Source organism: Stegostoma tigrinum, chromosome 28 (genome assembly GCF_030684315.1).
Source record: "Stegostoma tigrinum isolate sSteTig4 chromosome 28, sSteTig4.hap1, whole genome shotgun sequence".
NCBI classification, from domain to species: domain Eukaryota; kingdom Metazoa; phylum Chordata; class Chondrichthyes; order Orectolobiformes; family Stegostomatidae; genus Stegostoma; species Stegostoma tigrinum.
In genome coordinates this window covers 46,882,085-46,899,112 of record NC_081381.1, presented here as the reverse complement: position 1 = coordinate 46,899,112, position 17,028 = coordinate 46,882,085, and the positions used below count along the sequence as shown (strand labels likewise).

Here is a 17,028-nt window from a genome sequence, read left to right as displayed (position 1 = left end):
AACCAGATGAGTTTTTCTGACAAATTTTCATGGTTGTCATTAGATTCTTAATTCCACATTGGATTCCAATTTAAACTAGGAAAAAGGCTGGTATAAGCAAACTCAGTGATACCTTTCATGAGATTAAAGGATGAAAAATCAGGTTCCTGACATAAGCCCGTCTCCGACTCCATAATTTACAACCTAACAAAGGTGGGCAAAGTGGTCATTTAGCCAACCAGTTTCAAGGAAGACCTTTTTCTGAGCTGTTTGTTTAAAAAGCTTGAGGGTTAGTTGTATTAGTTATTGCTGAAGTTTCATTACAAATGAAGAAACAAAGTTAGTAAGAAAAAGAATCACAGGTACCAACTTAAAACAAGCTTAAGAGTAAATAATGCCTATTAAGGAGAAAATTCCAATAAGTTGCATGATATGTCATTCGGGCTCATGGTTTGAGTTCCTTATTTTTGTTTGTTCATTCGTTTGAAGGCCAGCATTTATTGCCCATCCATAATTGCCCCTGGAGTAGGTGGTGGGGAGCTACCTTTTTGAACTTCTGCAATATGAGATGTAGGGAAACCTAAGCTGTTGTTTGTGGAAAGATTTCAGGATTTTATTTCCACCGCAGTAAAGGAATGGCGATATATTTCCAGGTCAGGATGGTGAGTGACTTGGTGGAGATCTTGCAGGTGGTGTTCTTTCAATGTGTCTTGTACCATGTCCTTTGAGGTAGTGTGGGTTGTGGGTTTGGACGGTTCTGCTAAAGTAGCTTTGGTTAATTACTACAACGAATTTTGTAAATCCAACACGCTGTTGCCGCTGTGTGTTTGTCGTAAAGAGCATAAGCATTAAAGGTAATGGGTGTGGTGCCAATCAAACGGGTTGGTTTGTCCTGGATGCTGTCAAGCTTTTTGAGTGTTGTTGAAGCTGTACCCTATTTCAAGCAACTGGAGAGTATTCCATCAAACTCCTGACTGTGCCTTGTAGATGATCGTCATGCTTTCGGGAGTCAGAGCTAAGTTACTTGCCAAAAGATTAATTTTCTCTGACCTGATGCTATAGATATTGTATTTATACAGCCAGTCCAGTTTGGTTTCTGGTCAATTGTAAAATTGAGGATATTGATTGGAGGGGATTCAACGCCTGAATGTCAAGAGGTGATAGTTTCACTTTTGTTGGAGATGATAATTCTCTAGCACCTGTGTGAATGTTATTTGTCACTTATCACCCCATGCCTGAATTTTGCCAAGTTCTTGCTTAATATGAAGATAAGCTGCTTTAGTACCTGAGGAGTTGCAAATGGTGCTGAACATTGTGCAATCATCAGCAAACATCCCCACTTCTGAGTTTATGATAGAGGGGAGGTCATGGATGAAGCAACTGAAGTTGTTTGGACTTAAGACACTACCCTAAGGAATTCCTATAGACATGTCGTATGAGTGAAATATCTGACCTCTAACAACTACAGCCAGCTTCCTGTTTGTCAGGTATGATTCAAACCAAGAGAAGAATTTCTGCAATTCCATTGACTCTTGTTTCTCTTGCACTGCTTGATCCTATACTTGGTTGAATGCTACCTTGAAGTCACATTTGGACAAACACTGTCAAACGAGAACAGGTCCTCAATGACTCTGACAGAATGCAGGCTGAGAAACAAAGTGTAGTTGCCTTTTTTTAATACTGTCATTGATATTTTCCATCACTTCACTGAGAAACAAGAGTAGACTGATAGAGTGACAATTCCTCCAGAATTGATTTGTCCTGCGTTTTGTGTTCAGAACATAGCCGAGAAATTTTCCACACTGTCAGGTAAGTACCACTTTGTAGCTATACTGGAACAGTGGTGCAGTGACTGCTAGAGCACACATCTTCAGTATCATTGCTGGAATGCTGTTAGATCCCATAGAATTTGCAATATCCAGTGCCATCAGATGTTTCTTAATGTCACGTAAAGCGAATCAAGTTGTTTGTTGAGGACTAACATCTGTGATGTTGGGACCCCAGAAAGAGATTGAAATGAATCATCCAGTCAGTATTTTTGGCTGAAGGTGAATATACATGCTTTAGCCTTACATTTTGCATTCTCCTATTAATGGCAAAATTTGTAAATCATCCATCTGCTGCCAATTGTTCATTATTCACCATCATTCATGACAAGACTGCAGAGATTATGTCTGATCAGTTTGTTGTAGAATCACTTAATCATGTCGATGGCATGCACCCCATTCTGTTTAGCATTCACGTAGTCCTGTTTTCTGCCTTCACAAGGTTGATATCTCGATTTTATCTATGTTCTTCTGCACTTCTCATTGAACAAGAGTAGTTCTTGGTTTGATGGTAATGGTAGGGGGGAATGGCTATGCTGAGCCATGAGGTTACAGATTGTGTTAGAATATATTCTGTTGCTGTTGATGACCAACAGTGCTGCATGGATGCCCAGTTTTGAGTTGCAAGATCTGTTTGACATTAAGCCTATGTAGCACAGTGGTCATGACATGCAGCACAGTGGCATTTTGCATCAATGTAAACGTGGGACTTTGCCTTCACAAGGGCTGTGGAGTGGTTACTCCATTAGCACTATCATGGGACTCTGTGACATGCAAATTGATGAGGATGGGATGAAGTTGTTTCTGTCAGAATTAGGAAAACAGGTCTTTGGGACTCTGTGACATGCAAATTGATGAGGATGGGATGAAGTCGTTTCTGTCAGAATTAGGAAAGCAGGTCTCTTTAATGATCAAACAGAAGACCTTTGGAGTTGATTGAGAGTGGGTGATTCTTGAACTTTGTGTTTATGAGCTGGATTCTTCAGGGTCTTGTGGTGCAGTGGTAGCATCCCTATCTCTGGGTCAGGAAGCCCAGACTCAAGCCACATCTGCTCCAAAAGGGTGTGATAACATCTCCGAACAGAGTGATTTGCAAATAGGAAGAAAAACTGGAATATTCCACAATTGGGATTAGCTTCTGGCTAAGTCTCCAGAGGGGAGCAGTCAAAGTGATAGGAGGCGGTAAGGACTGCAGATGCTGGAGGCCGGAGGCAGTAACCCCTTTGTCGGTTTTGGCCTGAAATATCGACTTCCCTGCTGCTATGTTGCTGCCCGATCTGCTGTGTTTCTCTAGCTCCATGTTCATTGAGTCAAATGTGATATTTCTTGCATACTAAAGATTTACAACAAATTCTTTGTAAGTCTCCGAAAGTATTTTTCTGTCTGCTTCAACATTTGGATATTAGTGAATGAAGCAGTCCATTTCATCTTTTTGGTTCTTTCACTACTTGCCGTCTATACTGTAAAACTTTAGCACTCAACTTGAACAGTAGATTTTTTTATATATTCACTCAGGGTATGTGAGTGATACTAGCTGGGCTGGCAATTATTGCTTAGCTGCCATTCAGGAAGCGGGGTGAGTTACTTCCTTGAACTGCTGCAGTCCATATGCCATAGGTTGACCATCGATGCCATTAGGAAGTGAGTTTCAGGATTTTAACCCAGCAAAAGTGGGGAAGAGTGTTTTACTTCTCAGGCAGGATGGTGAGCATCTGGAAAGGAACTTGCAGGTGGTGGTGTTCCCATGTACCTGCTGCTCTTGACACTCAAGGTCAAAATGGCTTTAGAAATTGCTGTCTAAGGAGCCTTGTTGAATTTCTGCAGTGCATCTAATAGATGATACACACTGCAGCTACTGGGTGTCAGTGGTGGAGGGAGTGGATGCTTGTGAATGTGGTCCCATTGGGAATATTATGGAATATTCCCCACTTACCTGGATGGGTGCATGTATGACAACACTCAAGAAGTTTGACACCATCCAAGATGCGCACCCATCCAGGCAAGTGGAGAATATTCTGTAACACCCCTGGTTTATTTGCCTCGTAGATGGCAAAAAGGCTTTGGGACGTCAGTGGGTGAGTTAATTATAGAGTTATAGAGTGATACAGAATGGAAACAGACCTTTTGGTCCTACCAGTCTGTTCGAAATATAATCCCAAACTAAATTAGTCCCACCTGCCTGCACCTGGCCCATATCCCTGCAAACCATCCCTATTCATGTATTTATCCATTTATCTTTTAAACGTTGTAATTATAACCACATCCATCACTTCCTCAAAAAGTTCATTCCACATGCAAACCATCCTCTGCGTAAAAAAATGTGCTCATCTTGTCTTTTTAAATTCCTTCTCCTCTCCCTTTAAAAATGTGCCCCCTAGTCTTGAAATCCTCTGTCCAAGAGATATCTCTCCGATCATTAACTCTACCTATACCCCTCATTAATTGATAAACTTCCTGTAAAATTGCCTCTCAAAGATTCCTAGCATCTGAGAAAACAAAGTGTAGAGCTGGATGAACACAGCAGGCCAAGCAGCATCTTAGCAGCACAAAAGCTGACATTTTGGGCCTAGACCCTTCATCAGAAATGAGGGAGAGGGAGAGGGTTCTGAAATAAATAGGGAGAGAGGGGAGGCGGATCAAAGATGGTTAGAGGAGAAGATAGATGGAGAGGAGACAGACAAGTTAAAGATGGAGCCAATAGAGGTGAATGTAGGTGGGGAGGTAGGGAGGGGATAGGTCAGTCCGGGGAAGATGGACAGGTCAAGGGGGAGGGATGAGGTTAGTAGGAAGGAAATGGGGGTGCAGCTTGAGGTGGGAGGAGGGGATAGGTGAGAGGAAGAACAGGTTAGGGAAGTGGGGACGAGCTGGACTGGTTTTGGAATGCAGTAAGGGGAGGGGAGATTTTGAAGCTTGTGAAATCCACATTGATACCATCGGGCTGCAGGGTTCCCAAGCGGACTATGAGTTGCTGTTCCTGCAACCTTTGGGTGGCATCATTATGGCACTGCAGGAGGCCCAGGATGGACATGTTGTCAAAGGAATGGGAGGGGGAGTTGGAATGGTTCGCGACTGGGAGGTGCAGTTGTTTATTGCGAACCAAGCGGAGGTGCTCCGCAAAGTGGCCCCTAAGCCTCTGCTTGGTTTCCCCAATGTAGAAGAGGCCACAGCGGGTGTGGATACAGTATACTACATTGGCAGATGTGCAGGTGAACATCTGCTTAATATGGAAAGTCATTTTGGGGCCTGGGATGGGGGTGAGGGAGGAGATATGGGGGCAAGTGTAGCCCTTCCTGCGGTTGCAGGGGAAGGTGCCAGGTGTGGTGGGGTTGGAGGGGAGTGTCAAGCAGACAAGAGATTCATGGAGAGAGTGGTTCCTCTGGAAAGCAGACAAGGGTGGGGAGGGAAAAATATCTTTGGTGGTGGGGTCAGATTGCAGATGGCGGAAATGTCGGAGTATGATGTGTTGGATCCGGAGGTTGGTGGGGTGATACGTGAGGATGAGGGGGAATTCTCGTTAGGTAGTTATTGCAGGGATGGGGTGTGAGGGATGAGTTGCAGGAAATGCGGGAGACATGGCTGAGCGTGTCCCCGAGCACTGCGGGGGGGGACGTTGCGGTCCTTGAAAAACGAGGACATCTGAGATGTACGGGAGTGGAATACCTCATCCTGGGAGCAGATGTGGTGGAGGCGCAGGAATTGGGAATAGGAGAAGGAATTTTTGCAGGAAGGTGGGTGGGAGGAGGGATATTCTAGGTAGCAGTGGGAGTCGCTGGGATTGAAATGGATATCCGTTTCGAGGTGGCTGCCTGAGATGGAGACAGAGAGGTCCAGGAAGGTAAGGGATGTTTTAAAGATGATTCAGGTGAACTTGAGGTTGGGGTGGAAGGTGTTGGTGAAGTGAATGAGCGGTTCGAGCTCCTCATGGGAGCACAAGGCGGCGCCGACATAGTCATCAATGTAACAGAGGAAGAGGTAAGGTTTAGGGCCAATGTAGGTACAGAAGAGGGGCTGTTCCACGTAACCTACAAAGAGGCAGGCGTAGCATGGGCCCATGCAGGGTACCCAAGGCCACCCCCATAGTCTATAGGAAGTGGGAGGAATCGAAAGAGAAGTGGTTGAGGGTGAGGACGAGTTTGGCTAGGTGGCTGAGCATGCCAGTGGAGGGGGACTGGTCAAGCCTGCAGGACAGGAAGAAGCGGAGGGCCTTTAGGCCACCTGCATGGGGAATGCAGGTGTATAGGGACTGAATGTCCATGGTGAAGATGAGGTGTTGGGGACCGGGGAATTGGAAGTTCTGGAGGAGGTGGAGGGCAGCAGTGGTGTCACGGATGTAGGTAGGGAGCATCCTGGACCAAGGGGGAGTAAATGGAGTCCAGATAGGTGGAGATGAGTTCGGTGAGGCAGAAGCAGGTAGAAACAATGGGTCAACCTGGGCAGGCGGGTTTGTGGATTTGGGACGGAGATAGAAGCGGGCAGTACGGGGCTGGGGGACAATGAGGTTGGAGGCTGTGGGTGGGAGGTCACTTGAGGTGATGAGGTTGTGGATGGTTTGAGAGATGATGGTTTGGTGCTCAGGGATGGGGTCATGATCCAGGGGACAGTAGGAAGAGGTGTCGGAGAGTTGGCGCCTGGCCTCAGCGATGTAAAGGTCAATGTGCCATACTGCAACTGTGCCTCCCTTGTCTGCGGGTCCGCTCGACACTCCCCTCCAACCCCACCACACCCGGCACTTTCCCCTGCAACCGCAGGAAGTGCTACACCTGCCCCCATACCTCCTCCCTCACACCCATCCCAGGCCCCAAGAAGACTTTCCACATCAAGCAGATGTTCATCTACACAACTGCAAATGTGGTATCCTGCGTCCGCTGTACTCATTGAGGCTACCTCGACTTTGGGAAAATGAAGCAAAGGCTTAGGGACCGCTTTGCGGAACACCTACACTCAGTTCACAATAAACAACTGCACCTCCCAGTCGCGAAGCGTTTCAACTCCACCTCCCATTCCTTAGACGATATGTCCATCCTGGGGCTCCTGCAGTGCCACAATGATGCCATCCAAAGTTTGCAGGAACAGCAACTCATATTTCACTTGGAAGTCCTGCAGCCCAATGGTATCAATGTGGATTTCACAAGCTTCAAAATCTCCCCTCCCCCACTTCATCCCAAAACCAGCCCAGCCCATCCCCACCTCCCTAACCTGTTCTTCCTCTCACCTATCCCCTCCTCCCACTCAAGGCACACCCCCATTTCCTTCCTACTAACTTCATCCTGTCTCCTTGACCTGTCTGTCCTCCCCGGACTGACCTATCCCCTCCCTACTTCCCCACCTATGCTCACCTCTACTGGCTCCACTCCCACCTCTTTAAGTTGTCTGTCTCCTCTCCACCTACCTTTTCCTCTGTCCATCTTCGATCCACCTCCCCCTCTCTCCCTATTTATTTCAGAACCCTCTCCCCCTCCCCCATTTCTGATGAAGGGTCTAGCCCAAAACGTCAGCTTTTGTGTTCCTAAGATGTTGCTGTGTTCATCCAGCTCCACACTTTGTTATCTCGGATTCTCCAGCATCTGCAGTTCCTATTATCTCTGATTCCTAGCATCTGACCTGTTCTTGGAGTCACAGTGTTTGTATGTGCAGCCATAAATCGTTGCTGATGAAGATCAAAGTTTCCCACACAAGGTATGTTTTTGTGTCCTTGCCACTTTCAGTCTCTCTTCCAATTAGTGTTCAACCTGGAGGAATACAGATTCTTCCGTTGTGAGTGGGTGTTTGTACGTGATAATCAGCAGGATGTTTCCATGCCCATGTTTGACCTGCCAATATGACAGGACATGCCCAGAGATGGTGATGGTAATATATGGGACATCGTTTTCCTCACAATCAGACTTCACAGACAATGCCAGGCTGTTTCTTTGACTCCTCTGTGAGACAGCTGTCTCAATTTTGGCACAAGCCTTGAGATTGTACTGAAGGTTGGCAGGGCTCTTTTTTTCTGTTGCCATGTTGTCCATCAGGTTTCATTCCTTTCATATACTCTGTGGTAGTTTGATACAACTGAGAGACTTGCTAAGCTGTTTCAGAGGGCATTTTAAGAGTCAGCCACACTGTCTGGGTTCATATGTAGACAGGATAACGTAAGGACATGTTTTCCTTCCCTAGCAGATAGTAATCAACAATCAGCAAGCTTTCATTGTTGACATGAGACAAGAGAAATATTTTGGCTGTAATTATGAATTATGTTGAAATTCATTTACTCTTAAATGTTGAGTTTTCAGTTTTGTGTCCATTTTTAGTGACTAACTGATTGATTAAGTAACTTCTTGCCCTTAAATTGATTTCCATTCTGAGGTTTTTGATGAGGTATTTTTATAGTACAGTCTGTGGAGGAGCACAGTAACCCAGAACACTGACTGCCACCTCTAACTGTGCACTAGCAAGTTGCTATCTGATTCGTTCCATTGCACAGGTCGCTGTTATTTCCTAGGCAAGTGTATACAACCAGCCAGCTCCCACTGAAGGTAGGGAATTGTGTCCAGATAGCAGATACCTAAATGAATTGTTCACTGTGAGTTTGAGAGTCCTGACAAAGAATGGTGCTGTACACAAGTTTAACTCACACAGGAATGTTCAGTGACCACAAGTCATTGCCAACAGCTCTAAATTATGAGAATTTTCATTGCCGTCTTCCTCCTTTTCTGCGTTTAAGGGATTTTAACTGAACACAGTTTTCGTCGATCAGCCCCGAACATCAAAATGTCTTCCTTGCTTCAGTTGTTGTTCTTCTCCCCAAGTTGAGATCACGGCATCCTAGGAAGTATTTAAAGCTGAGATTCTGGCGATGATGGGGTCAAGAATGAGGGGCAGAAGGGAGAGTGGGAATGATAGTAGGATGAGTTACAGTACTGTCAGAGGAGATGGAGAGGTAGCAAGTGGCAATGAAGGAGGAAAAGGGAGAATACCACCCCTTCCAACAGTCACAACAGAGAGTGAGGTTATTAATAAAAAAAATGCTGTCAATGGAGCATAATTATGGAAACAGGGACGGTTTGAAGTGTGTATACTTCAATGCTAGAAGTATCAGAAATAAGGCAGATGAACTTACAGCATGCGTCAGTACTTGGAACTGTGATGTTGTAGCCATTACAGAAACTTGGGTAACTCAGGGACAGGAATGGTTGTTGGAAGTTCTGGGATTTAGATGCTTTGAAAGAAATAGGGAGGGTGGCAAAAGAGGCAGGGGAGCGGCATTGCTCGTCACGGCTAGTATAATAGCTACTGAAAGGCAGTTCGAGAATGATATGTCTACAGAGTGAGTATGAATTGAGGTGCGGAACAAGAAAGAAGCAGTCACTTTGGGGTTTTTTTTATAGACCCCTTAATTGTTGCAGAGAAGTGGAGGAGCAGATTGGGAGGCAGATACTGGAAAGGTGCGTAAGTCACAGGGTTGTAGTGATGGATGACTTCAACTTTCCAAATATTGATTGGAAACATTTTAGTTGTAACAGTTTAGATGAAGCGGATTTTGCCCAGTGTGTTCAGGAAGGATTCCTGACACAACACTTAGATAAACCAACAAGAGGAGAGGCCACTTTGGATTTAGCGCTTGGCAGTGAACCGGGCCAAGTGTTAGACCTGTTGTTAGGAGAATATTTTGGCGGTAGCCATCATAACTCTGTTACTTTTATAATAACCATGGAAAAGGATAGATACATACAGCAGGGTAAGGTTTATAATTGGGGGAAGGGTAATTACAATTCTGTTAGGCAAGAAGTGGGTAACATAAATTGGGAACAGACGCTGTCAGGGAAGAGCACTATTGAAATGTGGAGATTGTTTAAGAAAAGCATACTGCGTGTGCTCGATATGTTTGTCCCTAGCAGGCAGGGATGATGTGAGTGAGGGAGCCTTGGTTCTCAAGAGGGGTCGAATGACTGGTTAAGAGGAAGAAGGATGCTTATGTAAGGTTTAGGAAACAAGGAACTGAAAATGCTCTGGGGGATACAAATTAGCCGGGAAGGAGCTGAAGAAAGGGCTTAGGAGAGCTACAAGGGGGCATGAGAAAACCTTGGCAGATAGGATCAAGGAAACCTCCAAGGCTTTTTACACATATGTCAGGAATAAGATAATGACCAGAGAAAGGGTAGGACCAATCAAGGATTGTAAAGGGAATTTGTGCACGGAGCCTAAAGAGATAGGAGAGGTCCTTAATGAATATTTTTCTTTGGTATTTACAACTGAGAGGGTCCTAATTGTAGAGGAAGACAATGTGAAACAGACAGGTAGGCTAGAAGATTTCAAAGTTATTAAGTAAGTTTTATTAGGAACTTTGAGGAAGTTGAAGATAGATAAGTCCCCCATCCAAGGATTCTATTGGAAGTGAGGGAACAGATCGCAGATCCTTTGGCAATGATCTTTTCATCCTCACTGTCCATGGGTACAGTGCCAGAAGATTGGAGAAAGGCAAATGTTATTCCCTTGTTCAAAAAATGGAATAGAGATAACCCTGGAAATTACAGGCCAGTTAGCCTTACATAAGTGGTGGGCAAATTATTGGAAAGGGCTCTAAGAGATAGGATATATGATCACTTGGAAAGGCACAGTGTGATTTGTGACAGTCAGCATGGATTTGTGAGGGGTAGATCATGCCTCACAAACCATATTGAATTCTTTGAAGTGATGACCTAACATGTGGATGAAGGTGGAGCAGTTGATGTGGTATACATGGATTTAAGTAAGGCGTTTGATAGGGTTCCTCATGGTAGGGTCATGCAGAAGGTAAGAAGGCATGGAATAGGGGGATATGTGACAGATTGGATTCAGAATTGACTGACTGTGAAAAGACAAAGGTGGTATTGGATGGAAAATATTCACATGGTGTTCAGTTATGAGCGGTGTACCACAAGGATCTGCTCTGGGTCATCTTAGAACATAGAACATAGAACATAGAACAGTACAGCACAGAACAGGCCCTTCAGCCCACAATGTTGTGCCGACCATTGATCCTCATGGATGCACCCTCAAATTTCTGTGACCATATGCATGTCCAGCAGTCTCTTAAATGACCCCAATGACCTTGCTTCCACAACTGCTGCTGGCAACGCATTCCATGCTCTCACAACTCTCTGCGTAAAGAACCTGCCTCTGACATCCCCTCTATACTTTCCACCAACCAGCTTAAAACTATGACCCCTCGTGCTAGCCATTTCTGCCCTGGGAAATAGTCTCTGGCTATCGACTCTATCTATGCCTCTCATTATCTTGTATACCTCAATTAGGTCCCCTCTCCTCCTCCTTTTCTCCAATGAAAAGAGACCGAGCTCAGTCAACCTCTCTTCATAAGATAAGCCCTCCAGTCCAGGCAGCATCCTGGTAAACCTCCTCTGAACCCTCTCCAAAGCATCCACATCTTTCCTATAATAGGGCGCCCAGAACTGGACGCAGTATTCCAAGTGCGGTCTAACCAAAGTTTTATAGAGCTGCAACAAGATCTCACGACTCTTAAACTCAAACCCCCTGTTAATGAAAGCCAAAACACCATATGCTTTCTTAACAACCCTGTCCACTTGGGTGGCCATTTTAAGGGATCTATGTATCTGCACACCAAGATCCCTCTGTTCCTCCACGCTGCCAAGAATCCTATCCTTAATCCTGTACTCAGCTTTCAAATTCGACCTTCCAAAATGCATCACCTCGCATTTATCCAGGTTGAACTCCATCTGCCACCTCTCAGCCCATCTCTGCATCCTGTCAATGTCCCGCTGCAGCCTACAACAGCCCTCTACACTGTCAACGACACCTCCGACCTTTGTGTCGTCTGCAAACTTGCTGACCCATCCTTCAATTCCCTCGTCCAAGTCATTAATAAAAATTACAAACAGTAGAGGCCCAAGGACAGAGCCCTGTGGAACCCCACTCACCACTGACTTCCAGGCAGAATATTTTCCTTCTACTACCACTCGCTGTCTTCTGTTGGCCAGCCAATTCTGTATCCAAGCAGCTAAGTTCCCCTGTATCCCATTCCTCCTGACCTTCTGAATGAGCCTTCCATGGGGAACCTTATCAAATGCCTTACTGAAGTCCATATACACCACATCCACAGCTCGACCCTCATCAACCTTCCTAGTCACATCCTCAAAAAACTCGATAAGGTTTGTAAGGCATGACCTACCCCTCACAAAGCCGTGTTGACTGTATTTGATCAAGCCATGCTCTTCCAGATGGTCATAAATCTTATCCCTCAGAATCCTTTCTAACACCTTGCAGACAACAGACGTGAGACTTACCGGTCTATAATTGCCGGGGATTTCCCTATTTCCTTTCTTGAAGAGAGGAATTACATTTGCCTCTCTCCAGTCCTCAGGTACGACTCCAGTGGAGAGCGAGGATGCAAAGATCTTCGCAAGTGGCGAAGCAATTGCATTTCTCGCTTCCCAAAGCAGCCGAGGACAAATCTGATCCGGGCCTGGCGACTTGTCAATCTTAATGTTTGACAAAATTTTCAGTACATCAGCTTCCTCTATCTCTATCCATTCCAGCATGCACACCTGCTCTTCAAAGGTTTCATTCACTACACAGGTCGTTTCTTTCGTAAAGACAGAAGCAAAAAACTCATTTAGGGCTTCCCCTACCTCCTCAGGCTCCACACACAAGTTCCCTATGCTATCCCTGATCTTCTATTTGTGATTTTTGTAAATGATTTAGATGAAGGAGTGGAAGGGTGGATTAGTACATTTTCAGATGATACAAAGGTGATTCGAGTTGTGGACAATGCAGAGGGCTGTTCTAGGTTACAAAGGGGCATTGATAGGATGCAGAGCTGGGCTGAGAAGTGGCAGATGGAGTTTAACCCTGAAAAGTGTGAGGTGATTCATTTTGGAAGGACAAACTTGAAAGCAGAATACAGGGTTAATGGAAAGATTCTTGGCAGTGTGGAGGAGCAAAGAGATCTTGAGTTTCATGTTCACAGATCCCTGAAAGCTGCCACCCAGGTAGATAGAATTGTTAAGAAGGCGTATGGTGTGTTAGCTTTCATTAATAGAGGGATTGAGTTCAAGAGCCATGAAGGTATGCCCCAGTTGTACAAAAGCCTGGTTTGGCCACATCTGGAGTATTGTGTCCAGTTCTGGTTATCTCATTACAGGAAAGATGTGGAAATGTTGGAAAAGGTGCAGAGGAGATTTACCAGGATGTTGCCTGGAATGGAGGTCAGGTCTTACGAGGAAAGGTTGAGAGAGTTAGCGATTTTCACTTTAGAACGACAAAGGATGAGAGGTGACTTGACAGAGGTGTACAAAATGATCAGAGGCATAGATAGAGTGGACAACCACAGATTTTTTTCCTCGGGTGGAGGTCACGATTAGGAGGGGGCATAGTTTTAAAGTGAGTGGAGGTAGATAAAGGAAAGACGTCAGAGAGTGGTCGGGGCATGGAATGCACTGCCGGAGAGGGTAGTGGAGTCGGCCTCATTAGGGTTTTTAAACCTGCTATTAGCTATGTATATGGATGATAGTATAAGGTAGGGGTAGAGGTTAGATAGACCTTAGGATTAGGGTAAAAGTTCGGCACAACATCATGGGCCAAACAGCCTGTACTGCGCTGTACTGTTCTATTTTCTCTGTTCTATGTTTGTAAGGCTCTAACTGCTTTACTTTGTAATATGCTAATACACACACACACACACACACACACACACACACACACACACACACACACACACACACACACACACACACACACACACACACACACACACACACACACACACACACAGGCCAAGCAGCATCTCAGGAGCACAAAGAAGGGTCTAGGCCCAAAACATCAGCTTTTGTGCTCCTGAGATGCTGCTTGGCCTGCTGTGTTCATCCAGCTTTACACTTTGTTAACCAGGTTATAGTCCAACAGGTTTATTTGAAAACACAAGCTTTCAGCATCTTATACTTGAAGAAAGAGTAAGACTCTGAAAGCTTGTGTTTTCAAATAAGCCTGTTGGGCTATAACCTAGTGTCATATCATTTCTAACCTTGTAACAAAATAGGCATCAATCTGACAGTAAACACTTTTACAAACTAAATGAAATGTTTTTAAGCTGCATATAAAGCTGTGAACTCTGGTCTCATTCATTTTTTTGTATAAACTCTTTATTGTCTTTTGTCTTCCTCTCTTTGCCAATCAATCACAGGGACATCCGAAGACTTGGAATAACGTTGATGGGACATCAGAAGAAAATCCTCAGCAGCATTCAGATCATGAGGGAACAATTAATATGCTCAAATGGCCCAGGTATCCATGTATAGCCATTCACAATTTATGGTGGATCGTACAATAGCTGAAGGCTAGTGTGCAATAAGGACACTAAGGAAATCAAAATGGCTGAACATCAGTCTTTTATAATTTTGCCTTTAATGTAAACCAGAAAAGATTTACAAACGTGGGTTCTGCTTCTCTTCTGACACAACTCCTTGGACAATCTTATGATTATTGCCCACCATTTTATAAAGGAGAATTTCATGCAGACATCTTTCTCGAAGAATGAACTGTGAGCAATGTGCTAATGACCAGGTTTGATCTTCCGACCCCCTGAATTGACAATGAATTCACTGAAAGCATCAAGAAACAGGAATGAGGAGATTGTCAAAGTGGTGTAAGTACCTCATTCCACGAGAATGCACTAACTCCAGTTAAGGATGTGGTCCTATGTAAGAAAGCTGCTTTAGGAGAACAGGAAAGTGGAGTTAATATGACCAGGAGCTTCAGGACCAGTCCTGTGAAGCTACAAAACCCAATCATTGTCACAACTTCTTGAGAGCAGACTTCCACTTTAATAGACATGTTTACCCAGAAGAATTTAAATCAGAATTTTTATGAGGAGCTGTGTGTTTGTGTTAAAAATGTGCAAAATTTTGGAAAAAAATTATTTAACCATTTATTCATCATTGAATTGAAGTTTGGAGAGACAAGATACTTTACGGATTGCTCATTTGTCTGAAGTTGTGGTTTTGGAGATTGCAGTTCTGGCATACGAATGGTTTGAAACATTCAGTATACTGAAACCAGGACCAACAGGAAATATATCAAACTGTGCATTTATCAGTCAATCAGATTAAATTTTTAACTGTCTATAAAATGTACCCCCCTCACCCCATTTACTATTTTGGTTGCACAAATAATTGGACTTTTTCAACTTCTAAAGTTGGAAGAGATGAAGATGGTACTGATCAGCCAAGTTCAGTGGAGTTAACAGCAAAATGGCAGATCAGCCATGATTTTATTGAATGAGCAAAACAAGCTCAAGAGGTGACTGGACAACTCCCGCTCCCACTTTTTATGATCTTAATAATGAAGGGGGTCATTCACTGGGCAAGTTTTGGAATTTCAGCACCTGCAAATACACTAGATCAGAACAAATGTCTGGTTATTGTTCACATAACCTCTTAGACTTACTGTGGTCTATGTTTGATACTTATAGGGTTAGGTTAGCTCGGATGGATGCCAACAGTGTGGGTTCAATTCCTGAGGTTACCGTGAAAGATTCTCATTGTCAACCTCTTCCCTTGCTTGAGGCATGGTGTCTCTCAGGTTACAGCACTACCATTCATCCCTCTAATGAGAGGGCAACCTGTGGTCTGGTAAGACTCTGGTGACTTACTTTACTGTTAAAATAAGCTACTACACAGTCACTTTCAGATGCTAGTGTAAAACCTGAACTGAGCTAAACAGAGGCCAGCAGTGCTTGTGAGCTCTGAAACCCTCCCTTTGATAGAGTATTGTCATCACAACAAGATTAACTCCAGCCATACGTGCGAGACAACAATTTAAGATCAGCACATGCAATAAGAATAAGGATCACTGTAGTGTTGATGTCCCATCAACGGATATCCCATTCAATTCAGTAGCCAGTGTGTCCATCACATAAAGGAGCCAACTATCATCCTCTTCAATCTGACTCCTTGATTCCAGTATTGGTACAGTATTTGGCATTGGAGTTGTGAGTTTATAGCAACAGTGTTGCATCAAGTTCCTCCGCTAAGCCATCATGTGCAGTATCTGAGTACTAAGAGAGGACTAAGTAACTATGACTTCATGTTTGAATCAGAAGAACCTCATCTAGAATTTATTCTTGCAGATTCATTTAGTTAAGTTAGACTCCAAGGTGGTAAACAGTAAGGACTGTATTTGTCAGTTGTGTGTTCCTGCTTCCTAACATAGGAGCTGAAGCTTGAAAGGGAGTCATGAGATTCATTTAGTTAAGTTAGACTCCAAGGTGGTAAACAGTAAGGACTGTATTTGTCAGTTGTGTGTTCCTGCTTCCTAACATAGGAACTGAAGCTTGAAAGGGAGTCATGAGCCTTTAAATCAATTGCATGACTTACCTCTCACGGAGTCAGTTGTGGAGTGCGAACCTCTCAGAGGTTCTGGACCTGTGTTTTCAGACAATCCGTGGTGTGAATTGCAGTTTTTGTGCGAAGTCTTTATAATTACCACCTTAGAACAGTTTGAATGAATATTTTAGTATTTACTATTCTATGGTAGCATTAGTTAAGTGTAAAAACAATAGATACCTTTTTGTACTCCAGCGAGAGAGAGGCATTGTCACATTTCAAGTTCTGCATCTCTCCAGATAACTGATAAGGTTGTTATGCGAGAATCCTGCAGTATTTACCAGTTGATTTTCTACAATGCATTGGGTAAAGCTACAAAGTTAGTACATTTGTAATATAAGGATATGAAGTGCATTGCTAGAAACTAACACGTACATTTGATAAACAGTAAGCAGCCTAGTTGTAATATTTGGTTAAAAGAATAAAGCTATTGGTTAACACCTTGGCCTGATACTAAGTGGCAACATTCAAGGTATTATTAGGCCAGAAATGATCCCATGATTTATATGTTCATCCCTTGCTGTTCTTTCTCATTGACCTCAACATCACTTTATTTCATGCCAAATGAGTGAATTAAAAATCAATTAAGCAAATGAACCTTATGTTTCTAAGGGTAGTGTTTTCATACATGAACTTATGCAGTATGTAGTTGACTTGAGACAAGAGCAATGATTGCCCAGACTTCTCTGTGACAATCCCTTAGTATTATCATTGTTTTCCAAGCTCTGTGAGATATTGTTGGACATCCCCTGTGTCTGTATGCCCATTTTGGGCTATGTGTGCTTGTGTGGAATTCCAGCTCAGTATTGGAGCTTCGGATTCAGTGGTTCTGTGGTGGAGCTCCAGGC

The 17,028-nt window shown here is 44.0% G+C and overlaps 1 protein-coding gene across 1 annotated transcript in view; it reads left to right on the top strand.

The window, feature by feature from the left end:
• epha8 (eph receptor A8) overlaps positions 1 to 17,028 on the top strand; it is a 495,908-nt gene that overhangs the window by 467,066 nt on the left and 11,814 nt on the right. Inside the window, exon 17 of the mRNA XM_048561609.2 lies at positions 13,981 to 14,081. Coding sequence (XP_048417566.2) covers positions 13,981 to 14,081 — 101 coding nt within the window. The remainder of the gene's footprint in view (positions 1 to 13,980; positions 14,082 to 17,028) is intronic.